Source organism: Oncorhynchus kisutch, linkage group LG19 (assembly GCF_002021735.2).
Source record: "Oncorhynchus kisutch isolate 150728-3 linkage group LG19, Okis_V2, whole genome shotgun sequence".
Classification (NCBI taxonomy): Eukaryota; Metazoa; Chordata; class Actinopteri; order Salmoniformes; family Salmonidae; genus Oncorhynchus; species Oncorhynchus kisutch.
In genome coordinates, this window is record NC_034192.2 from 36,955,999 (window position 1) to 36,982,812 (window position 26,814).

General features: G+C 41.9%; 1 protein-coding gene across 1 annotated transcript in view; it reads right to left on the reverse strand.

Annotated features, from left to right (window-relative positions):
• Nucleotides 1-23,325, reverse strand: part of LOC109910153 (neuronal acetylcholine receptor subunit alpha-7-like) — a 72,528-nt gene extending 49,203 nt beyond the window's left edge. Inside the window, exon 1 of the mRNA XM_031798429.1 lies at nucleotides 22,787-23,325. Coding sequence (XP_031654289.1) covers nucleotides 22,787-22,856 — 70 coding nt within the window. The 5' untranslated portion in view covers nucleotides 22,857-23,325. The remainder of the gene's footprint in view (nucleotides 1-22,786) is intronic.
• Nucleotides 23,326-26,814: the final 3,489 nt, after the last annotated feature.

The window sequence follows — 26,814 nt, forward strand, 5'->3', positions numbered from 1 at the left end:
ATGTGTTCTCTTCATACGCGAGGAAGAAAAGGATACAGAAATGTTCACAGTCCTAAAAAGGGTTCCAAAAGGGTTATTCGGCTGTCCCCATAGGAGAACCCTTTTTGGCCCCAGGTAGAACCATTTTTGGTTCTAGGTAGAACCCTTTTGGGTTAAATGTGGAACTCTTTTGGGTTAAATGTAGAACACTTTTGGGTTAAATGTAGAACCCTTTTGGGTTAAATGTAGAACCCTCTTTGGAAGGGGTTTTACATGAAACCCAAAAGGGTTCTACCTGCAACAAAAAAGGGTTCTTCAAAGGGTTCTCTTTTGGGGACAACTGAAGAACCCTTTCAGGTTTTTTTCTAAGTATATAGCCACGGTTATGGGTTGGTTCATAGAGGACTGTATAGAATACAGATAGAGACAAGCAGACGTAGTCTACAGTACATGTTGGTTTGGGATTCAAACATCTCGCCCCATTGCACAGCCAAGCACTGCTGTTCACATCATTCACAGGAATACACACAGACACACACACACACACACTCAGTCATTTACATACATGCCACTGACAGTCTCATATGCATATAATAGAGAGACAGAGAAAACAAGGAGGGTTAGCAAACGAATGCAGGGAGACAGGTACAGTGCATGGAAAAGTGCAAGAATAGAGAGAGAAAGAAGATGGAGACATATCTCTGTAACAGCGTGTTGCTGATGAGGTCCATTAGGGCCATAATGTGGTGAGTTATAGCAGGACAGGACTCTACTGGAGGTCAAAAAGAGAGAGAGAGAAAGAAAGAGAGAAAGGGAGAGAGAAAGGGAGAGATGTATCTCTGTAACAGCGTGTTGCTGACGAGGTCCATTAGGGCCATAATGAGGTGAGTTATAGCTGGTCATGACTCTACTGGAGGTCAGAGAAGGAGAGAGAGAGGAGAGAGAGAGAAGAGAAGGAGAGAGAGGAGAAGGAGAGAGAGCGAGAGGATAAACCTGAATGCTGCAGCACTTAGCCACTTATTAATCTATAGACATTAATCTATACAACACACGTGTACTGTATTAAAACATATATAGTACTGTCACGGATCCCTCCGGAACTTTCATTACGCACACCTGTCCTCTATTCCCACTGATTGTATTTGCATATATGTGCCCTTTGGTTTCCATTGGGCGGCCGATTATTGTATGTCCGTTGGTGCGTGTAAGTACCTGTGCTGTGTGTTTTGGCTTTCGTGCCCTTGTGGATCGTGCAGATGATTACGGGTTTCGTCCCATGTGTTAATCATTGTGTGCGTGTGTTATTTATTCAAGGTACTCCTCGCTCTTTTGTTTGGGTTTCAATCCTGTGTTTTTGTATAGTATTTGTTTGGTCTTCTTCCCCGAGGCCTTACTCCAGAATCTCTTCATACCAATGTGACAAGTACATACATACAATGCATTCGGAAAGTATTCAGACCACTTCTCTTTTTACACTTTTTGTTACGTTGCAGCCTTATTCTAAAATAAATCCTTAACCTTCAAAGCTAAAATATGTTAAGACATTTTTGCAAATGTATGACAAATAATAATAAACATAACTACCTTGTTTACATAAGTATTTAGACTCTCTGCTATGAGACTGGACATTGAGCTCAGGTGCATCCTGTTTCCATTGATCATCCTTGAGATGTTTCTACAACTTGATTGGAGTCCACCTGTGGTAAATGAAATTGATTAGACATGATTTGGGAAGGCACACACCTGTCTATATAAGGTCCCACAGTTTACAGTGCATGTCAGAGCAAAAACCAAGCCATGAGGTTGAAGGAATTGTCTGTAGAGCTCAGAGACAGGATTGTGTCGAGGCACAGATCTGGGGAAGGGTAGCAAAATATTTCTGCAGCATTGAAGGTCCCCAAGAACACAGTGGCCTCCGTCATTCTTAAATGGAAGAAGTTTGGAACCATCAAGACTCTTCCTAGAGCTGGCTGCCAGGCCAAACTGAGCAATCGGGGGAGGAGAGGTGACCAAGAACCCGATGGTCACTCTGACAAAGCTCGAGAGTGCCTCTGTGGAGATGGGAGAACCTTCCAGAAGGACAACCATCTCTGCAGCACTCCACTAAGCAGGCCTTTATGGTAGAGTGGCCAGACGGAAGCCACAACTCAGTTAAAAGGCACATGACTGCCAGCTTGGAGTTTGCCAAAAGGCACCTAAGGACTCTCATACCATAAGAAACAAGATTCTCTGGTCTGATGAAACCAAGATTGAACACTTTGGCCTGAATGCCAAGCATCACGTCTGGGGGGAAACTGGCACCATCCCTAAGGTGAAGCATGGTGGTGGAAGCATGCTGTGGGGATGTTTTTCAGCAGCAGGGACTGGGAGACGAGTCAATGTCGAGGGAAAGATGAATGGAGCAAAGTACAGAGAGATCCTTGATGAAAACCTGCTCCAGAGCACTCAGGACTTCAAACTCGGGAAGCTTCACCTTCCAACTGGACAACGACCCTAAGCACACAACCAAGACAACACAGGAGTGACTTCTGGACAAGTCTCTGAATGTCCATTAATAGCCCAGCCAGAGCCCGGACTTGAACCCAATTTAACATCTCTGGAGAGACCTAGAAATAGCTCTGCTATAGCTGGGCTATCCATATTCACATCAATGCATACAACGTGTGTACTTGTATACAGTAACTATCAGCAATACAGCACCCAATGTATAACACATAGGCCTATGGGTTCTGAAAAGGTGTTGAGATGTCATCTACATACTGTACATCCACATTTGTCCACAACAGACATCAATGTATCTGCATGTCACCTGCACGCTCTGCAGCCTTGCAGAAACTAGAGCCTTCACTTTGCCTCTTTCATGTTTTACTCCTCTCTGATATACAAAGTGGGGAATGTATACACTAGAGGTGTATCGGCATGGCCGATTAATTAGGGCCGATTTCAAGTTTTCATAACAATTGGTAATCGGCCTTTTTGGATGCTGATTATGGCCGATTATGTTGCATTCCTTGAGGAGACTGCATGGCAGGCTGACCACCTGTTACATAAGTGCAGCAAGGAACCAAGGTAAGTTGCTAGCTAGCATTAAACTTATCTTATAAAAAACAATCAATCTTAACATAATCACTAGTTAAACTACACATGGTTGATGATATTACTAGTTTAACTAGCTTGTCCTGTGTTGCAAATATTCAATGTGGTGCCTGTTAATTTATCATCAAATCACATACCTTCTCTGCTATGCAATCTGGTTTCAGAGCTGGTCATGGGTGCACCTCAGCCACGCTCACGGTCCTAAACGATATCATAACCGCCATCGATAAGAGACATTACTGTGAAGCCGTATTCATCGACCTGGCTAAGGCTTTCGACTCTGTCAATCACAACATTCTTATTGGCAGACTCAACAGCCTTGGTTTCTCAAATGATTGCCTGGCTTGGTTCACCAACTACTTCTCTGATAGAGTTCAGTGTGTCAAATCGGAGGGCCTGTTGTCCAGATCTCTGGCAGTCTCTATGGGCGTGCCACAGGGTTCAATTCTTGGGCCGACTCTTTTCTCTGTATACATCAATGATGTTGCTCTTGCTGCTGGTGATTCTTTGATCCACCTCTACGCAGACAACACAATTCTGTATACCTCTGGCCCTTCTTTGGACATTGTATAAACTAACCTCCAGACGAGCTTCAATGCCATACAACTCTCCTTTCGTGGCCTCCAACTGCTCTTAAATACAAGTAAAACTAAATGTATGCTCTTCAACCGATCGCTTCCCGCACCTGCCCGCCCGTCCAGCATCACTACTCTGGACGGTTCTGACTTAGAATATGTGGACAACTACAAATACCTAGGTGTCTGGTTAGACTGTAAACTCTCCTTACAGACTCACATTAAACATCTCCAATCCAAAATTAAATCTAGAATCTGCATCCTATTTCGCAACAAAGCATCCTTCACTCATGCTGCCAAACATACCCTTGTAAAACTGACCATCCTACTGATCCTCGACTTCGGCGATGTCATCTACAAAATAGCCTCCAAAACAAATTGGATGCAGTCTATCACAGTGCCATCCGTTTTGCCACCAAAGACCCATATACTACCCACTACTGCGACCTGTATGCTCTTGTTGGCTGGCCCTCGCTTCATACTCTTCACCAAACCCACTGGCTCCAAGTCATCTACAAATCCCTGCTAGGTAAAGCCCCGCCTTATCTCAGCTCACTGGTCACCATAGCAGCACCCACCCGTAGCACGCGCTCCAGCAGGTATATCTCACTGGTCACCCCCAAAGCCAATTCTTCCTTTGGCTGCCTCTCCTTCCAGTTCTCTGCTGCCAATGACTGGAACGAACTGCAAAAATCACTGAAGCTGGAGACTCTTACCTCCCTCACTAGCTTTAAGCACCAGCTGTCCGAGCAGTTCACAGATCACTGCACCTGTACATAGCTCATCTAATCTACCTCATCCCCATACTGTAGTTATTTATTTATCTTGCTCCTTTGCACCCCGGTATCTCTACATGCACAGTCATCTTCTGCACATTCTACCATTCCAGTGTTTAATTGCTATATTGTAATTACTTCACCACCATGGCCTATTTATTGCCTTACCTCTCTTATCCTATCCTTATCCTTGCACATGCTGTATATAGACTTTTCTACTGTATTATTGATTGTATGTTTGTTTATTCCATGTGTAACTCTGTGTTGTTGTATGTGTCGAACTGCTTTGCTTTATCTTGGCCAGGTCACAGTTGTAAATGAGAACTTGTTCTCAACTAGCCTACCTGGTTAAATAAAGGGGGAAAATAATAAAAAAAATTAAAAAACACTTTGCCAAAAGGGTGATGATTTAACAAAAGCGCAATAATAAAAAAATAACCTAACCATAAACATCAATGCCATTCTTAAAATCAATACATAGAAGTATATTTTTTTAAGCCTGCATATTTAGTGAAAATAAATTAATGTTAGCAGGCAATATTAAACTAGGGAAATTGTGTCACTTCTCTTGCGTTCATTGCACGCAGAGTCAGGGTATATGCAACAGTTTGGGCCGCCATGGAGTCACCATGGGCCCTGGTAAAAAAAACAGTGCACTATATAGGGAATAGGGCACCATTTGAGATGCACCCTCTCACACTCCAAGCTCTCACAGAGGAAAGCCTTGTGAAGATGTGGTTAAATGACTTACAGGCTGGGATGTGGTAATCTAATGAAACATGTTACACAAACTTGAATTCCCAAACAAAATATCAGCATGGTGTAACACAGCTTACAACAGGACTCGGTAAGGCTACTCTGAGCTTGTTTTCTTTAAAGAGCCATGAGAAGCAGAGAGGCTGAGGCTTCATCTAGCAGACGCCGCATGGTACTCAATCAAACACAGAGAGATGAAAGGAAGGAACACAGAAAGTCATGTCTCAGATAACATCTGTGAGGATCTCTCTCTGCATCATTTTTACCTCACCCCCCGCTCTCTCACCATCTCCCTCTTTCTCTTCATCTCTCCCTCTCCATCCCCCAATAAAACAGTGTGATAACATAAGCTACTCATTAAAGCTCTTCTGTTACATGACTGCAGGGAGGATTGTAGCGGCTCCTTGACTGACAAAGAGAAAGTCATCTCTGATTGGTTCTGGTTGGTTTTTAAGTGAGTTTGTGTGTTTATGGAGTCACAAATGACATACAACACACACTCACAGAACACATACACTCTCCTGATATGCATCATCTCTTCATTCCATTAGAAAAACGGCATCTCTGTGGTCTCTGTGTCTGTCACACACGCTCACACACACACATTCACACACGGGGATTCGATAGACCTCCCTTAAACCTCTCTTGTGCCTACCGAAGGAGAGGTGGGGAGGAGTGATTTAATGGATAGAGTATCTCTTGCTCTCTTCCTATCAGTCTCTGTTTGTGAGACCACCTGCAACTAACCGTGAGACAAACTTCTGTGTTTAACAATTAAAACACTCAATTTAAGCTACAGAGTCTAAAAATACCTACTTTGGTTTCCCTTGTAATTGTAGAGAATGTATTCATGTTGTGACTGGTAAACAGAGAGTGCAGTGTTTAAACTGTGTTGTGGTCCATGCGAACCTATTTGATTGTCCCGGGATGGATAATTGGTAACATTGGAATGTGTAACTTAAGGCATGGTTTAGCACCTTGATTGAGATGTTTATGTCCTGAAAATGTGGGTCGTGTCATTCATGCCTTTATGATGTTAATTAAGTGAAGTGCATTATGGGTAAAACCAGGCACGTGCACAGATAGAGCACTAAAAGAAGCAGAGAAAGATGGTGGACGCGGATGTTCTGCTGATGGCATGTCGGGTAGAGATGAGAACACAGAGAGTGAGATTAAAAGTGGGATACAGTGGTGAAAAAGAAAGGAAACGAGAAGTAAAGATGTGGTGGAAACTAGGAAGCCCAAGCCTAGTCTAGACTCGTTTTTAGTCGAGGGACCAAAGGGACCAATGTTATCTGGGACATCCATTTGACATCTTGAGTAAAATATGGGATGGGTTGGAGGATCATGTCGGTCAGAGTCACAAATGGTCTTATTTAGATGTTTTGTGTGTCCGTGGCGCAGAAGACGAGATGCACCTCAAAAAGATAGAGTGGAATGTTTTGTGTTCAGCTCTTCGAAGCAGAGCACCTATCAAGGGGGTTATCTCTGGGGTAGTGAGTGCGTGTTTGGTGAACGTCGACTGATCCGTATGGTGGATGGAGTGATTTCTTCACTCCATACTTTTGTCCTTTGATGAAGAGTCTATTCCGTCTCATGTCTGCATCATTGTGAGTGCAGATGTACTTTTTTTGGGACTCAGTGATTTTACCGATGAGGCCTTTGCAAGAAATTCTGTCGAAGAATGTTCCACCCTCACAGGCCCCTGGGGCTTCATTTATAGACCGTGCTTATGTACAAAATACCTCCAAAAACATGCATGTGCCAGCTTTCACACAAAAGTTGGCATTTATAAAAACTGACTATGGTGGTGAGAATGTGCTCACCTTCCCGTATGCACAGTTTCTAGTGGCTGAAGTATTGCATTGTAAGGAGACAAGTAGCCTAGTATTTTGTCTAAATGGGGGATAAGATGGTCATGTTTGTTCATAACAAAAAAACTGGTTAATAACAAGATGCAATTGGTTGTCGATAATGAGAAGAGAGAATATACATTTTGTTTATAATGAGACAGCATATCCACAGGAAAGTATAAAAAGTTGATGTAATTATACTTTCCTGTGGATATGTTGTCTCACATTCCGACCTGCAAAAGGACCAACAGCGCTGACAACCGGTAAAGTACCGGGGGGGGGGGGGGCACCAAAGGTCTGTGTATGGCCCTGGGTAAAACTCTTAATTTCCTGTTGTGGCCAGACAGGGGATGGTTGAGCTTTAATTGCTGCTAGTCATGCACTTGCTATTAGGCATTATTGAGGCTTGGGTTGAGTCACTGCTTTTAACTTATTGATTTCCGTCCAGTTTACTCTTTGTCCTGCTTGTGGTTTTGTAAATATCGTAAGTAAGTTTTGCGCTTACCCTATTTTATCAACGGCCTACCTCACAATGGGTAAGTAGGCCTATTCGCTTTCCTCAGAGTAACAACTGCTCCTTCTTCCATATTCAGCTGGCCTTCAGATACTTTAGTTACAAAATGACTATTCAAACAGTGAATTACCACTGCTGCACACTATGTCTAAAGTGAAATGTTCAATCTATCGTAAATCATGAAACACTCCTCTTTGGGGACGTTAAGTTCCATTGCGCTCGGATCGAATCAAATCAAACTTTATTTGTCACATGTGCCGAATACAACAAGCGTAGACTTTAGCGTGAAATGCTTACCTACAAGCCCTTAACCAACAGTGCAGTTCAAGAAGAGTTATAAATATTTACCAAGTAGACTAAAATAAAAAGTGATAATAAAGAGTAACATAATAAGAATAACGAGGCTATATACAGGGGCACCGGTACCGAGTCAATGTGCAGGAGTACAGGTTAGTTGAGGTAATTTGTACATGTGGGTGGGGGTGAAGTGACTATGCATAGATAATAAACAGCGAGTAGCAGCAGCGTACAAAAGGGGGTCAATGTAAATTGTCCGGTGGTGATTTTATTAATTGTTCAGCAGTCTTATGGCTTGGGGGTAGAAGCTGTTTAGGAGCCTTTTGGTCCTAAACTTGGCGCTCCGGTACCACCTGCCGTGCGGTAGCAGAGAAAACAGACTATAACTGGAGTCTCTGACAATTTTATGAGCTTTCCTCTGACACCACCGATTGAATAGGTCCTGGATGGCAGGAAGCTTGTCCCCAGTGATGTACTGGGCCCTTCGCACTACTCTCTGTAGCGCCTTACGGTCAGATGAAACCGGTCAGGATGCTCTCGATGGTGCAGCTGTAGAACCTTTTGAGGATCTGGGGACCCATGCCAAATCTTTTCAGTCTCCTGAGAGGGAAAATGTTTTGTTGTGCCCTCTTCACGACTTTCTTGGTATGTTTGGACCATGATAGTACGTTGGTGATGTGGACACCAAGGAACTTGAAACTCTCGACCTGCTCCACTACAGCCCTGTCGATGTTAATGGGGGCCTGCTCAGCCTGCCTTTTCCTGTAGTCTACGATCAGTTCCTTTGTCTTGCTCACATTGAGGGAGAGGCTGTTGTCCTGGCACCACACTGACAGTTCTCTGATCTCCTCCCCAAAGGCCATTTCATCGTGTTTTGGTGATCAGGCCTACCACTGTTGTGTCGTCAGTAAACTTAATGATGGTGTTGGAGTCGTGTTTGGCCACGCAATCGTGGGTGAACAGGGAATACAGGAGGGGACTAAGTACATACCCCTGAGGTGCCCCAGTGTTAAGGATCAGCGTGGCAGACGTGTTGTTGCCTACTCTTACTCTTACAGCCCATCATCAACAGCCATCATTGATACAACCAGGTTCTAATGTCCAGGTATTAGTGCCATTAGAGAGGTGAAAGGTCAGTCATGGCCAGTCAGGTCCTGATCGATCAGTAGTGATCACTTCTGATGTGACCTCATTCATTAGGCATTGTTAGGGTGATGATGACAATAGCCCATTGAATTACATTATACTAGAGATGGCGTCCCAAAAACATTTCAGAAATGTCTATTAATATATAATGAGCAAAAGTCACACCTACAGTATTTTCTAGAATATCAGATTTATGGGTATCTAGTATAGAAATGAGATGGATATATTCCATCCTTGGCTCTGATTGGACAGATTGCGAAAAGGGCCCTGTGAAAGACAGATTTAGAGATGTGGGAGTGTGAAAGAAAGAGAAACACTTCTCTGAAGTGGTGATGCTCAATATTTACATTTGAACCTATCAAGGGGATGAACAGAGGAAGGCAGAGAAATTGAGAGAAGAAGTTATATGGAGAGGAAGTGAGTGTCAAGTAAAGCAGTATCAAAAAATTTATTAAAAAAACTATGAGCAGTAAATATTACACTCACACAAGTTCCAAAATAATAGAGACATATCAAATTGTAACAATGTGCAAAATAGTTCAAGTACAAAAGGGAAAATTAATAAACATAATTAATAAACAGTTGTATTTACAATGGTGTTTGTTCTTCACTGGTTGCCCTTTTCTTGTGGCAACAGGTCACAACTCTTGCTGCTGTGATGGCACACTGTCGTATTTCACCAAGTAGATATGGGAGTTTATCAAAATTGGATTTTCTTTCAAATTCTTTGTGGGTCTTTGTAATCTGAGGGAAATATGTGTCTCTAAAATGGTCATACATTTGCAGGAGGTTAGAAAGTGCAGCTCAGATTCCCCCTCATTTTGTGGGCAGTGTGCACATAGTCTGCCTTCTCTTGAGAGCCAGTTCTGCCTATGGCGACATTTCTCAATAGCAAGGCTATGCTCACTGAGACTGTACAGTAAAATACTTCCTTAATTTTGGGTCAGTCACAGTGGTCAGGTGTTCTCTCTCTCTCTCTCTCTCTCTCTCTCTCTCTCTCTCCTGCTGTTTTCTCTGCTTGAGCTGTGAGCTATGTGCCTGAATCACCAGCAACCCAATCACAGCACACCTCAGGCCTCTACACACACACACACACACACACACACACACACACACACACACACACACACACACACACACACACACACACACACACACACACACACACACACACACACACACACACACACACACACACACACACACACACACACACACACACACACACACACTAATACGTGTCTTTGATCCCAGATTATTGTCCAGACAGGGCATAAAAACCCCAAAGCAACTTCCAGACACATTCACGCATACATGTTCCAGCTAAAACACACATTTTATATTAATATGGATATTACCCTTATAACTTACTTGAGCTTAGTAAAATACATAAAATCCTAATGGTGTGAATAATCTATTTCTTAGTAGAGCCAGGAATCATGAATCTTAGCCATGTCTACAATGTCCTAAAGAGGAATTCCTTGTTACTTTGTTACAAATACAGTCATTGCCTGTTCACCCCGCTGTCATCCAGAAGGCGAGGTCAGTACAGGTGCATCAAAGCTGGGACCGAGAGACTGAAAAACAGCTTCTATCTCAAGGCCATCAGACTGTTAAACAGCCACCACTAACATTGAGTGGCTACTGCCAACACACTGTCAATGCCACTGACTCTACTCCAGCCACTTTAATCATGGGAATTGATGGGAAATGATGTAAATATATCACTAGCCACTTTAAACAATGCTACCTTATATAATGTTACTTACCCTACATTATTCATCTCATATGCATACGTAGATACTGTACTCTATATCATCGACTGCATCCTTATGTAATACATGTATCACTAGCCACTTTAACTATGCCACTTGGTTTACATACTCATCTCATATGTATATACTGTACTCGATATCATCTACTGTATCTTGCCTATGCTGCTCTGTACCATCACTCATTCATATATCTTTATGTACATATTCTTTATCCCCTTACACTGTGTATAAGACAGTAGTTTTTTTTGGAATTGTTAGTTAGATCACTTGTTCGTTATTACTGCATTGTCGGAACTAGAAGCACAAGCATTTCGCTACACTCGCATTAACATCTGCTAACCATGTGTATGTGACAAATACATTTGATTTGATTTGATTTGATTCCTAGTCTGGACAGGTGAGAGGAGTGTCTCACTGTTCACTGACAGCAGGATTCTCTCTGAGGTATTGGAGTTCTCACAGTCACAGGACAGAGTGAAAGAACTGAAGAGAACAGAGGAAGGGAACGAGAGAGAGAATGGCAGGCAAGTTTGTGGGTGTTAGAGTGGCGAGAGTGGGAGGGGGTATGAGGAGAGGAAAGGGTTAGGTAAAGTGGTATACTTAAGAGTCAGTCATAACTCCACAGTTAGACTTGGAGCTGCACAGCCCACACACTAACACGTAATTCATTTACACCCTCAGCAAGAATGACAGACAGTAAACAACCATCTCTCTCCATCTGTCATTCTCCATATCCCCTTCCCCTCTCCCACCTCTCTCTCTCTGTCTATCTGTCACTTCCTTGATCTCTCTTTCCTCTCCCTCTCTCAATCTAGGCATTAATATTAGAGCTCTTTTTGGTTCAGCTGTCCCGTCACCCAAACCTTACTGATTCACTGAGTCTCTGTTTAACATTTGTTCACCATAGCATGCAGAAAATACTACATGCAGTTCTGTGTTGCTATTTTTAAACAGCTCCAAATTGGACATGCTTACTGGCATGGAGCGTGTGCTGTGCAAGTGAAGTGTTCAGGATTCTTAAAAAAAAATGTTTGCTGTATTTTACCCCCTTTTTCTCCCAATTTCAATTATGACCTTGTCTCATCGTTGCAACTTCCCAACAGGCTCGGGAGAGGCAAAGGTTGATTCATGTGTCCTCCGAAACATGACCCGCGCTCCTTAACACCCGCCCGAAGCCAGCCACACCAATGTATCAGAGGAAACACTGTTCAACTGACGACCAGGGTCAGCCTGCAGGCATCCGGACCACCACAAGGAGTCGCTAGAGTGCGATGAGCCAAGTAAAGCCCCCCCGGCCAAACCCTCCCCTAACAAGGACGACACTAGGCCAATTGTGTGCCGCCCTATTGTCACACCCTGACCATAGTTTGCTTTGTATGTTTCTATGTTTTGGTTGGTTAGGGTGTGATCTGATTGGGCATTCTATGTTGTGTGTCTAGTTTGTCTGTTTCTGTGTTTGGCCTGATATGGTTCTCAATCAGAGGCAGGTGTTAGTCATTGTCTGTGATTGGGAACCATATTTAGGTAGCATGTTTTGTGTTGGGTTTTGTGGGTGGTTGTTTCCTGTCTTTGTGTTTGTTGCACCAGATAGGGCTGTTTCGGGTTTTCCACATTTATTGTTTTGTATTATGTTCATGTTTAGTTTTCTTATTAAAAAACATGAACTTCAACCACGTTGCATTTGGGTCCGCCTCTCCTTCCCAGGAAGAATCCCGTTACACCTATGGGATTCCCAGTCACGGCCGGTTGTGACACAGCCTGGGATCAAAAGGATTAGCTTTAAAAGAGATCTGAGCTGGTATAGTCTTGAAAATCAGACCCTAGGCAACAGTGACTAGGGTCTGGTTTCAATGACGGACTCTTTAGACATAGAGGAACTACTTCACTGCCTGTGTTACTACCTTATCCGCTTCAAGAAAATACAGAATAGTAGCTCGAAAGATGAATATCATCACTGGAGTCATTTTAAATTAGTGCATTTCGCAAGGGGCTAGTTTGCATTAACTACCTTCACTAAAACCACTGAAAAGGTTTTGCCTGCAAACTTTGGTTTCTATTCGCAACGTTTTGGTATGTGTCTGCCTCGTGATATGTTGGGGAGTTGTCTGTCTGAAGAAGAGCCTCCCCAGATTTTTTTTTCTTTATCGAAGTTGCCAAAATAGTCCATCATTGAAAACCGACCTTAGTCACTACTGCCTAGGGTCAGGTTTTCGAGACTATAACTGGTAGGCTGAGAAAGCCTGAAGAAGAAGTGTCCTAATAGATTATCTAGTGATGATGGTTCCCCGCCTTGTAGACGTATAAAGAGCGTTGTCTGTGTGCTAATGTGTTCTTCCTTGTGGGCTGATTTACCCTGAACACATGAATCAGGAAATAAGCCTCTGTTCTGGGTAGCATCTGCAAACAGAAGCTGAGAAAAGACAACCTCCCTCCCCCATCACACACACACACACAACACACAACACACACACAAGACTGGCTGACACTCTCATACCCCTCCTTCCTTCCATCGCTCCATTCCTCCCTTCTTCCATTCCTCCATCCCTCCCTACTCAGTGATCATGCCCCATCTGAGACTCTTTACTGGGTCAGAACACTCAGATGTGCATCCCACATTCAGCTCCAGACACAAGGCACAGGCTGAAGCCTAGAATTTAGAGTTCCTCCTCCTGCACCAAGACAGACAGACAGAGGGTGTAATTCTTGGGCAGACTGGTCCAAATAGGCAGAACTGAACTACTATTGATGACTAGGCTAATTATACCAATTCATAATCACTTAACTACTGTGTCAGTGTAGCTAAAACAAGGGTGCATAACAAGGGTCCGTCCCTAAGGAGACTTGGCCATGCCAGGCACACAGAACAAGGGTCCCTACGGAGAGTCCCTAGTCAAATTAGTCCCAATGGACATGGAGTCGGGAGACCAGTATATGTAGGTTAGTAGTTAGAGCTCGACCAATATTTAGATATTATTTAGATAATATTTATATTTTCGGTCCGATACCGATTCCGATTTTCGGGGGGACAGAACTTACTGCCGATATACGATATATAATTTAACCTTTATTTAATCGGGGAGTCATACTAAAACCAAGGTCTCTCTTACAGATGAGCCCTAAGTTACAGAAGTTACAGAAAATACACAAATCAAAATATAAATACAAAGAGCAAGCAGAAAGAAAAACACAGTGATAAAAAAATAAAAAAATCATCAGTAATAAGGTCCTGAATCAGCTGTCTGAATAGCCCTAGAGGCACCAGAACATCACATTCATCAGTAATAAGGTCCTGAATCAGTTGTCTGAATGGCCCTAGAGGCACCAGAACATCACATTCATCAGTAATAAGGTCCTGAATCAGCTGTCTGAATAGCCCTAGAGGCACCAGAACATCACATTCATCAGTAATAAGGTCCTGAATCAGCTGTCTGAAATGCCCTAGAGGCACCAGAACATCACATTCATCAGTAATAAGGTCCTGAATCAGCTGTCTGAATGGCCCTAGAGGCACCAGAACATCACATTCATCAGTAATAAGGTCCTGAATCAGCTGTCTGAATGGCCCTAGAGGCACCAGAACATCACATTCATCCGTAATAAGGTCCTGAATCAGCTGTCTGAATGGGCCTAGAGGCACCAGAACGTCACATTTAACAACATTTTGAAGGCTGTTCCACAAATAACGTGCAAGAACTAAAAGTTGATTTGCCTAACTCAGAATATCCAGAGTTAGCCATCCCTGAGACCGGTTGTGCTAACTTGTATGTCCAAAATTATGTAAAGATGTTAGGTACAGTGTAGAGGTCGACCGATTAATCGGAATGGCATGCATCTACAACCTAAAACTTCTTAACTGGGAATATTGAAGACTCATGTTAAAAGGAACTACCAGCTTTCATATATTCTCATGTTCTGAGCAAGGAACTTAAAAGTTAGCTTTTTTACATGGCACATATTGCACTTTTACTTTCTTCGCCAACACTTGTTTTTTGCATTATTTAAACCAAATTGAACATGTTTCATTATTTATTTGAGACTAAATTGATTTTATTGATGTATTATATTAAGTTAAAATAAAAGTGTTCATTGTTCATTCAGTATTGTTGTAATTGTCATTATTACAAATATATATACTGTATAAAAATCGGCCAATTGATCGGTATCGGCTTTTTTTGGTCCTCCAATAATCAGTATCGGTATGGGCGTTGAAAAATCATAATCGGTCGACCTCTAGTGCAGTGATTTATTTAGTAATTGTCCAATAACTATGCTTCAAATGTGGATTTCCACAGTTTGGGCCGCCAGACTCGTTGCGAACTAATTTGCCAGAATTTTATGTAATTATGACATAACATTGAAGGTTGTGCAAAGTAACAGCAATATTTAGACTTATGGATGACACCCGAACGGTTCCATATTTCAGTGAAAGAATAAACGTTTTGTTTTTTCGAAATGGCACAAATGTTCAGATAAGCATTAGATTCACTTTTTTCATCCTATACATTGAATATTGATTACCGATGGAGCGGTAAAAGGCCAATATCGGCCAATAATGTCAGTGAACTGAAGTATCGGTTGGGCTCTATTAGTAGTTCCCTATAGGTCCGTGGTCATCAGGCCAGAAGCCAACAAACACATAGGGACAGACCACAGGGATATAAAAAAAAATACAATATATAACTTTATAGTATGGAACATTAGATTGTATGGGACACAAGATCTAAGAACACAAGAACAGAGTATCGGAATTAAGAACACATGAGCTCAGAGCATCATGTATGGAACAAAACATATTGCCTGCAAAGCTAATGTACATTCTACTCATTCTTAGTCTATGCATCAGAAGGACAGTTAGGAACACAAGGTCTCAAAAAGACCAGCAGAATATCGAACAGCAGGGGCCATAAGCCTATGTTGTAAACTTTCATTCATCAGTTGTAGCAACATCATGATGGGTACAGGGAAAATTTGTAGTAGCCTAAACCTATAGCTGTTACATTGAACTGGGTGTATGAAATATGCATGACAGTCCTCCAATTTGATGTAATGGAAATAAGGCCATGCTCTTACACGGCACCGACCGCCATTGAAACAGACATAAATAAAATAATTCAAAATACTAAATATAGAACAGGTTGTTGCGTTGTGGCCATAGACATATAATCCATAGAAGGGTTTTGGAAACTCTAACCATGGCAAACTCCTGGGTACACTATGGCTGCCAGTACGGACTTGAATGGGAACTGCTATCTATGGATTATATTTCTATGGTTGGTTGCGGCTCTCAGTTTGCCTTTCGTAAATTTCCAAAATACAAATCGCAAGAAAACCGTAGAGTTTGGAAAGCAAATGCCTACTCCTGAAAAGAGAAGACTAATCTGTCATTTGAATGTATTAAAAAAGATTCTGCTAATGTCAGCTAGCATGTAAATAACATGGAATTGCATGAAATGTGTTTCTAAAAGGCCCCCAAAAATCCACAGACCCTGCTAAAAAAAATCCCCATGTGTGGTAAACCTAACAACGCATATGCTCAACTGTATGCCACTACGAAATTGTGATTCTAGATGCATGCAATGATTTATTCGAAAAATGGTATTGCTCCCCAACTCAAAACATCTACCCGCGGCTATGCAAACATTCACACACACACACACAAACAAACACACACAGTAACCCCTGTGGGAGGTGAAGAGAAGCAGACAGACAGATATCTCATTGTTAGAGCTGGGACGATAATCCCAAAATGATTGACACCGACCATACCGATCATCTATCGCAGGGTTTTTAGCTGATATCATTCATTACGAAGTAGCTGTATACTAGAGAAATGTGAAGTTGATGGCTACAAGCATCAAACTAACAGTAGTACTTTAAATCATTTTTAAAAACTCTGGTGCACATTAATATTATAAAGTTAGTGTTCTATGTATCATTATCGCATCAATTCAGGCAATTTATCGCAATATGTATTTTGGTCCATACAGTGCCTTTGGAAAGTATTCAAACCCATTGACTTTTTCCACATTTTGTTACATTACGGACAGAATCGAAAATTGATAAAATAAAAAGAATTGTCAGCAATCTACACACAATATACCATAATGACAAAGCAAAAACAGGGTTCTACACATTTTTGCACATTTATTAAAAGTAAAGAACATAAATACCTTATTTTACATTAGTATTCTGACCCTTTGCTCTGAGACTCGAAATTGAGCTCAGGTGCATCCTGTTTCCATTGATTATCCTTGAGATGTTTCTACAACTTTCTACGATGTTTCTACAACAGGCACACACCTGTCTATATAAGGTCCCACAGTTGACAGTGAGTGTCAGAGCAAAAACCAAGTCATGAGGTCGAAGGAATTGTCTGTAGAGCACCGAGGCAGGATTGTGTCGAGGCACAGATCTGGGGAAGGGTACCAAAACATTTTTGCAGCATTGAAGGTCCCCAAGAAAATGGTGGCCTCTTTCATTCTTAAATGGAAAAAGTTTGGAACCACCAAGACTCTTCCTAGAGCTGGCTGCCCGGCCAAACTGAGCAATCGGGAGAGAATGGCCTTGGTCAGGGAGGGGACCAAGAACCCAATGGTCACTCTGACAAAGCTCTAGAGTGCCTCTGTGGAGATGGGAGAACCTTCCAGAAGGACAACCATCTCTGCAGCACTCCACCAATCAAGCCTTTATGGTAGAGTGGCCAGAAGGAAGCCACTCCTCAGTAAAAGGCACATGACTGTCCGCTTGGAGTTTGCCAAAAGGCACCTAAGGACTCTCAGACCATGAGAAACAGGATTCTCTGGTCGGATGAAACCAAGATTGAACTCTTTGGCCTGAATGTCAAGCGTCATGTCTGGAGGATACCTAGTACCATCCCTACAGTGAAGCATGGTGGTGGCAGCATCATGCAGTGGGGATGTTCTTCAGCGGCAGGGACTGGGAGACTAGTCAGGATCGATGCAAAGATGAACGGAGCAAAGTACAGAGAGATCCTTGATGAAAACCAGCTCAGGACCTCAGACTGGATGAAAACCAGCTCAGGACCTCAGACTGGGGTGAAGGTTCACCTTCCAACTATACAATGACCCTAAGCACACAGCCAAGACAGCACAGGAGTGGCTTCGGGACAAGTCTCTGAATGCCCTTGAGTGGCCCAGCCAGAGCCCGGACTTGAACCCGATCGAACATCTCTGGAGAGACCTGAAAATAGCTGTGCAGCAATGCTCCCCTTCCAACCTGACAGAGCTTGAGAGGATCTGCAGAGAAGAATGGGAGAAACTCCCCAAATACAGATGTGCCAAGCTTGTAGCGTCATACCCAAGAAGACACGAGGCTGTAATCGATGACAAGAGGTGCTTCAACAAAGTACTGAGTAAAGGGTCTGAATACTTATGCTGATATGATATTTCAGTTTTTTTTTATTATACATTTGCAAAAATTTCAGAAATTCTGTTTTTGCTTTGTCATTATGTGGTATTGTGTGTAGATTGATTAGGGGGGAAATTATTTAATCAAATTTAGGAAAGGCTGTAACCTAATAAAATGTGGAAAAATAAAGGGCTCTGAATAATTTCCAAAGGCACTGTATCTACTAATTGTGCCCATCTATCTCTTTTAAAGTTTAGGACTCAGACTTTCACGGGTGTCGTTTTAACTGCCTGTCAGAAAGCCATTCCAAGGTGAAGAAATAAAGGATAGATTTGTTTTAAACAGCTATATGTAATACATGTGTGCTGTTCAGTAACTCTAAAGAAGTGATGTGTTCTTTAGAAGTGTTTTAGAATCCAGAGGGAATACCCCAAAACCCATTGTGAAGACAGAGAATGCATCCCAAGAGGCACCCTATCCTCTATATAGTGCACTACTTTTGAGCAGAGCCCTATGGGCACTATAAAGGCAGTAAGGTGCCATTTGTGACACAGATATAACTCATTTTACCACAAGAAGGTGGTTTCACCATTTCAAGCAATTGTTTTTATATTGTGCTCAAAGCCAGTTTAATCTAGAGTTATCCTATAGTGTTTTTACTAGAAAAATGATATCCAGTTGAGTAGTGGAGGGTCCAGACAGCTGTTTTGTCTTCACACATCAAAGTAAAGGTGTGCATATTCACTGACCTATTTCAGCCTGCAGCCCAAGAAAGGAGGGAGGGAGCGGGGAAAATCAGAGCTAGTGAGTGGGAGAGAGGGGGTAGTGGAGAAAGACAGTAGAGAGTTCCAACATAAAAACAATGCCGCAAGAAATTATACATTTTACATGAGGGAGTTCAAATGTGACAGTGATTTTCTAAGGCTGACTAGATTAGAGTTAAGTCAGTGTGTGTGTGAACACAGTGTGAATGTCCCCCATCTATTGCGACTGTACTCCTTGCACATGCATTTGCCTGCACGCTGAAGTTAAACCAGCTGACAATGCCAGGCTTTCGCCTTTTATTAACGCACCAGCTCTCCACCATCATGTGACTGGGGTTTCTCCCACCCTGCATCACTGGGCTCATAGAGTGGGTGGGGTTGGAGTAGGGTAATGTAGCATGGTAATGGCAGTATAGGGTCTGGGGTGAGATGATGTAAGTGGTTGAAACAGTCGTGGTCATTGAGAATGACACAAACATTTATTTTCACAAAGTCTGCTGCCTCAGTTTGCATGATGGCAATTGACATATACTGCAGAATGTTATGAAGAATGATCAGATGAATTGCAATTAATTGCAAAGTCCCTATTTGCCATGCAAATGAACTGAATTCCCAAAAAACATTTTCACTGCATGTCAGCCCTGCCACAAAAGGACCAGCTGACATCATGTCAGTGATTCTCTCGTTAACACAGGTGTGAGTGTTGAAGAGGACAAGGCTGGAGATCACTCTGTCATGCTGATTGAGTTCGAATAACAGACTGGAAGCTTCAAAAGGAGGGTGGTGCTTGGAATCATTGTTCTTCCTCTGTCAACCATGGTTACCTGCAAGGAAACACGTGCCGTCATCATTGCTTTGCACAAAAAGGGCTTCACAGGCAAGGATATTGCTGCCAGTAAGATTTCATCTAAATCAACCATTTATCGGATCATCAAGAACTTAAAGGAGAGTGGTTCAATTGTTGTGAAGAAGACTTCAGGGCGCCCAAGAAAGTCCACCAAGCGCCAGGACCATCTCCTAAAGTTGATTCAGCTGCGGGACCGGGGCACCACTAGTACAGAGCTTGCTCAGGAATGGCAGCAGGCAGGTGTGAGTACATCTGCACACATAGTGAGGCGAAGAGTTTTGGAGGATGGCCTGGTGTCAAGCAGGGCAGCAAAGAAGCCACTTCTCTCCAGGAAAAAAAATCAAGGACTGATATTCTGTAATAGGTACAGGGATTGGACTGCTGAGGACTGGGGTAAAGTCATTCTCTCTGATGAATCCCCTTTCCGATTGTTTGGGGCATCCGGAAAAAAGCTTGTCCGGAGAAGACAAGGTGAGCGCTACCATTAGTCCTGTGTCATGCCAACAGTAAAGCATCCTGAGAACATTCATGTGTGGGGTTGCTTCTCAGTCAAGGGAGTGGGCTCACTCACAATTTTTCCCTAAGAACACAGCCATGAATAAAGAATGGTACCAACACATCCTCAGAGAGCAACTTCTCCCAACCATCCAGGAACAGTTTGGTGACGAACAATGCCTTTTCCAGCATGATGTAGCACCTTGCCATAAGGCAAAAGTGATAACTAAGTGGCTCGGGGAACAAAACATCGATATTTTGGGTCCATGGCCAGGAAACTCCCCAGACCTTAATCCCATTGAGAACTTGTGGTCAATCCTCAAGAGGCGGGTGGACAAACAAAAACCCACAAATTCTGACAAACTCCAAGCATTGATTATGCAAGAATGGGCTGTCATCAGTCAGGATGTGGCCCAGAAGTTAATTGACAGCATGCCAGAGCAGATTGCAGAGGTCTTGAAAAAGAAGGGTCAACACTGCAAATATTGACTCTTCGCATCAACTTCATGTAATTGTCAATAAAAGCCTTTGACACTTATGAAATGCTTGTAATCATACTTCAGTATTCCATAGTAACATCTGACAAAAATATCTAAAGACACGGAAGCAGCAAACTTTGTGAGAATTTATATTTGTGTCATTCTCAAAACTTGTGGTCAGAACACCAGGAAACTAACTTACTTCCAAATGGTCTTCAGTACATCTCCCACAGCCACACTCCCTTGAGAAAAATAATGTTCCTTTATGTCCTGACAAATGTTGTCGCTCCTGAACACCAACAGCTGAGTACAACATTAACGATAATGACATAGGGTCTAATCTCAGGGCTCTAGTTATAATCCTAATCTAATCCAATGTCATGCCACAATGGAATACTCTATACAAAAGTAATTTTACTGCTGCTACACATGAATGTGTATTCATGTATATTATGATTTATACAGATGTTAATAAGATTGAATATGTAAATCCATATCTTCATAAGTGTCTTTTGGCTCAAAGAAAACAGAAATATACACTGAGTGAGATAAACCTGCTCTTTCAATGACAGACTGACCAGGTGAATCCAGGTGAAAGCTATGATCCCTTATTTATGTCACTTCAATCAGTGTAAATTAAGGGGAGGAGACAGGTTAAAGAAGGATTTTTAAGCCTTGAGACAATTGAGACATGGATTGTGTATGTGTGCCATTCAGAGGGTGAATGGGTAAGACAAAATATTTAAGTGCCTTTGAACGGGGTATGGTAGTAGGTGCCAGGTGCACCGGTTTGTGTCAAGAACAGCAACACTGCTGTTTTTTTTAAAGATGTCTTTATTGCGCCACAGTTACTCGTACTCTTCAGAAGCATCTCATAGAATATTTTTTTAAGTATTGTAAACTAAGATTGATTGAAAGTAGATCCGTGGTGCTGAAAGACATTATTGAATGTTGATGTGTAAATGATTTGATCACCAACACTTGCATGTATGCGTTGCATGGCCTCATGCACAAGAGCGCTAGTCTGGCTGACACCTAACTTGAAGTCTTCCTGACTTCAGAGTCTGGAAAGGCTCCATGATGTTGTAGGCAAGATGCGCAGATAATGAAGGAGGCTGTGCTTTTTTACTGATTGGTTCACCTCTGTGTCTTTCTCACGCAAACACTCACATGGACAGCCACACACACAGCCCCAGAGTGCCACCCCCTTCCAACACAAGTGTAGGGTTTTCAAACGAGAGGTCTAAAAAAAAAAAAAACATTTGAGAGAACCAAGCTCAAGCCAACTTCTGTGTAAATACTGCACTTACAACAGGCTCCTGTCCAGACCGATTTGTCACAGCTCTCCACCTGAGCCATGTCAGTCAGGCTACAACAGTGCCCCATCAGACCGGGAATAAGGAGTTGAATGTCTAGAAAAAGATAGTCTGCTTCAACTATCAATCAAATGGTTATGAAGACCAGTCTGTCTGTCAGACATTGGCAATCGTAGGACAAGTCTGCCTGAGACCAAAGCCCTGTCTCTCCCTCCATCCATCCCTGGCCAGTGATGTGAGTGGAGTAGGTAGTTGAGGACAGGGAAGGTGTCTGTGTGCTGGACACACACAAAGAGACAGAGAAACAATGCACAGAGACAGTAACACGCAACACACTGGAGAGATGCCTCTATGCCAAGAAACCTCTGTAAACCCTGTGCTGTGCATGCGTCACAGTATATAAAGTAGACCCAGATGTCAGGGATGATTGGGGGGGAGTGGAATGGGGGGGGGGCTTTAAGAACAAATGCATTATCCCTATGAATAAGCACAACACACTGTGCACATACACTTTTAACTATTTTAAATTAACCCCAACTGCATCCGACCTGCATATGCATTAGGTTATATGGTATATTATGCCTACTGTATAGAATAGATAGAAACCGGAAACCTACTTTGTTGTGTATACCCAAAACTCAAATTAGAGTATGTAGCCTATCACTGAGGGTTAGCATTCACACCACATTCCCTCTAAACAGACATGAAACACAGTTCAACAGAGAGAAGTGGACTCGGAGCCAGCCATACCTTTGAAAAGGACCGCCATCCATAGATAGATCCCAACCGAACCTTGTCCAAAAGACATGCGGCACCGCATCCTTTCGTTCACAGGAATCCGACGACCCTCGAGCCTTCACTGGCGGCTAGAGAGTAAGCGCTTGTTCAGCCAGGGTGTGAGCATTGGGCTGGGGAGAGTTGGAGAGTGATGGGCTGAGGAGAGGTGGGGAGTGATGGGCTGGGCAGAGGTGGAGAGTAAGGGGCTGGGCAGAGGTGGAGAGTGATGGGCTGGGGAGAGGTGGAGAGTGATGGGCTGAGGAGAGGTGGAGAGTGAATGAGTGAGATAGAGATAGTGAACAACATTTGCGCTTGTATGATTGTTAAAAGAACATTCTCATACGCCCGGGCGAATTCTCGGAGCATAGGCTACAGTAAGAAAATAACTTTTACGCATAACAAAATACTACTCGCGGTCCGAATACTCGGACTTTGTGAATCTTACACTGATAAACTTGTGGCTGTGGTCGCGCTGTCTCTCTTCGCGCGCTCACCCGTTTCCCGCCTCGTCTGCTCCTTTGGTCTGCTCGAGCGCATTCCTCGTGCCACTTTTTTTTAAAATCGACGAGTGGCGGGGATGACGTCAGGCGCACCGCTGAGAGCTTCCAGAGAGGTCTGAGCCTCTGTCTAGGTCAGAGTCTTAGAAAAACATCAACATTTCTAAAAAAATTAAATTAAAAAGTAAACACGCAGACACAAAAGTTCACTATGAACTGTGTTAACAGTTAAAACTTTACATTGATCATAAATGTTGTTCTGAAATGTGTATTACAATGTGGTGATATTTTACGCAAACACCTAATAGGCATAAATATTTTACAAAATAAAATAAACTTGAGACCGACTCGAATAACTGTATACATTATGTGCAATTGCGCAAGCCGGCTATATTCAAAATTCTCAAATATTTAATCTAAAATTAAATCTAAACATTTATTACATTTGATTGTTTTCCTGCAGGTGTATACAACCTACTCCATATAGAACATGTTCCCAATTTAGAAGAAAAAAAACAAGATGTCTTCATTGCACACTGTATATCTTCACACCCCAGAGTTAATATGATATGATATACTTTATTGTCCCGAGGGGAAATTTCACTTGGACAATAGAGAGTGCTGCTGCTTCAACATACTGTAAATACATAAATACATAGAATTATCATACACTCCCCTCCCCACCCACACAAAAGTTTAATAAATGAATGTCAGGTGGCAGGTAACCTATAAGAGCATTGGGCCAGTAACTGAAAGGTTGATGGTTTTAATCCTAGAGTTGACTAGGTGAGAAATCTGCTGATGTGCCCTTGAGCAAGGCACTTAACCCTAATTGATCTGGATAAGAGCACCTGATAAATAACTCAAATGTCAATGTAAAAAATGTCTAGCTGGCAGTTCCATATGATGAAAGCTAGGCTCCAGTCTGTCATTGCGTCTGACTCCCCTGCTGTAAAGCAGTTTTATTGAAAGGGGGATAAACAAATGTTTATATCTGTTCAGCCAGCTTATAACACCTCCTTGATGGCATCAGCAGGAACTCTAAGTTCAGTGCATGTGTGGGGTCCGACATGACCTTTCTGGCCTGTCTGATGATGGTCTCCTGGAAAATGTCCTGGAAAGAGGAAGGAAGTGTCATGCCTATAATCTTCCCTGCTGTCATGTTCAGTCTCAAGATTTGGGCTTTGAGCTGCACGGTCAGGTTACCAAACCATGTAACAATGCCTTAGCACAGGTGTCAAACTCATTCCACAGAGGGCTGAGTGTCAGCGGGTTTTCGCTCCTCCCTTGTACTTGACTATGGTCACAAATTAGTAAATAACTCCCCTCACCTGGTTATCTAGGACTTAATTGAAAGGAAAATATGTGACAAGCATTGAACATTGTTCATCAATAATTCCCAAACAAATTTATTGAGCATGAGTAATTTTGACATGGATCATTTGCGCTAAGAGTTGTGCAAGGTTAGTAGAATCTTATTCAAAATTATTCACAGCTATAATGGCTGCCAAAGGTGCTTCCACCAAGTATTAACTCTGGGGTGTGAAGGCATAATGCAATCAATACATTTTCATTTATCATTTTTTCATAAATTTGACACATTTTTCAAAAATATTTCTTTCACTTTGAGAAAGAGGAGTACGTTCCATTTTTAGATGTAGTTTTAATTAAGGCAGCAAAATGTAAAGACTGCAAGGGGTTTGCAATCCCGTCTCCATTACGGTCATTATCATATCATTTCTTATTTAAAAAATGCAATAATCAATTATAATGATCGATATCAATTATTTATATATTTAATAGACTATAAAAAAACATCACATTTTTGATATCTATAATTAAAATGTTGATATACTTTTTTAAATTATTTATAGGAAACATTTAATTGTTGATATAAAATAATATATATTGATGTAAAAATATATATGAATATATGTTAAAACAGCTTTTCTCTACACTGTAGGCTTCACATCTGCTTGCATTTATATTTTGTATGTTTATTTTCTGTAAAATATGTAATTCAGTGCTCATCAATAAAAGAGACCTTGGTCTTAGTATGACTCCCTGATAAAGGTTAAATAAAATAAATACAAATATAATTGAAGGCTGACATGTTATTTCGGAATGCTGGGAGTACCCTACCTCTTTTCCACAGCTTAAAAACAGTTTACACACACTTGACTTCATCATACAAATAGCATGCCTTCAACAAAGCCTATTAGAAATAGGCTTTGGAAAAGAGGTAGGGTACTCCCAGCATTCCGAAATAACATGTCAGCCTTCAATTATATTTGTATTTATTTTATTTAACCTTTATCAGGGAGTCATACTAAGACCAAGGTCTCTTTTATCTTCACACCCCAGAGTTATAGAAATAGGCTTTGTTCAACATAGGCTTTGTTCAACAAAGCCTATTTCTAACTAGTGATGAAGTATCCACTAATAGTATTATATTGATTAGTTATTTCATAGAGGGGTGTTTGAAAACATGCAGTTCAATGTTGATGTATACTATAGCCTATGGTTTTTGAATGGTGGTCTCAGGTTGGGTGAGGGAGCGCATGTGTACATCTTTCGTGATTTCTCACAAAAATATAATCTAAGAATGGTCTTAATTTAGAGCCTCTAACCCTGGCGATTTGACTGGTAAACTCATGGGTAGGCCTACGCTCGCTATGGCTGACCTGGTATTGTGCAATCATTTTTATGTTCATTAGAATGTTCTATCAACTGATTCTGGATTGCCATTCACTGTAAACCCCAAGCCATTTTAACTCAAATACCTCTGCTTAGTTGAATTAAAAGTCAATGAAAAATCATTATAACCTAAAATGTTTATGTGGTACTGACTCAAAACTAAATGAGAAGTCACATCAACTCTATTTGTTTAAGTTATGATAACAAATTAACTTTTTCCCAGCATGCTCTACTGCAGGTAGATTTTGTGGATATATATGATTTATATTTATATATAATCATATATATATGTGTGTGTGTGTGTGGTGTGTGTTTTTGTATGTACATTAGACACATTCACACTGCACCATAGCCCGGGGCTAAGCGAGTGTTCACACTTGCACATTCTACATTATAGTTGATCAATTTTAGTTGTTTGCAAACTAAATCGCTTCTTGATTGCTTTGGGAAATACCCCCTTGACATTAATAATCAACCCATCTGCAACTTGGTTGCATCCAGTTGAAGCTTTTCAACTTTGTGCAACTAGTTGGAAACAACAGCCAATCAAAACAAACACTTTTGTCACATGATCCATTCGAAGGTTCAGAATTCAAACCCAGTTGTCATGTCAACACAGCTGTCTGTTCTGCTCAGCACAACCCACAATCAGCATTGACAGAACAGAGACTAGCACAACAGGAGATGTATGCAAATGATTGTACACTATTTAGCAGTCAATAAATGTAATTTTTAAGTGAACCCAAACCTCTCCCTGACCAGTTTCAACTAAAATTGTTCACCATGAACTGTGCTAGCTAGCTTAGT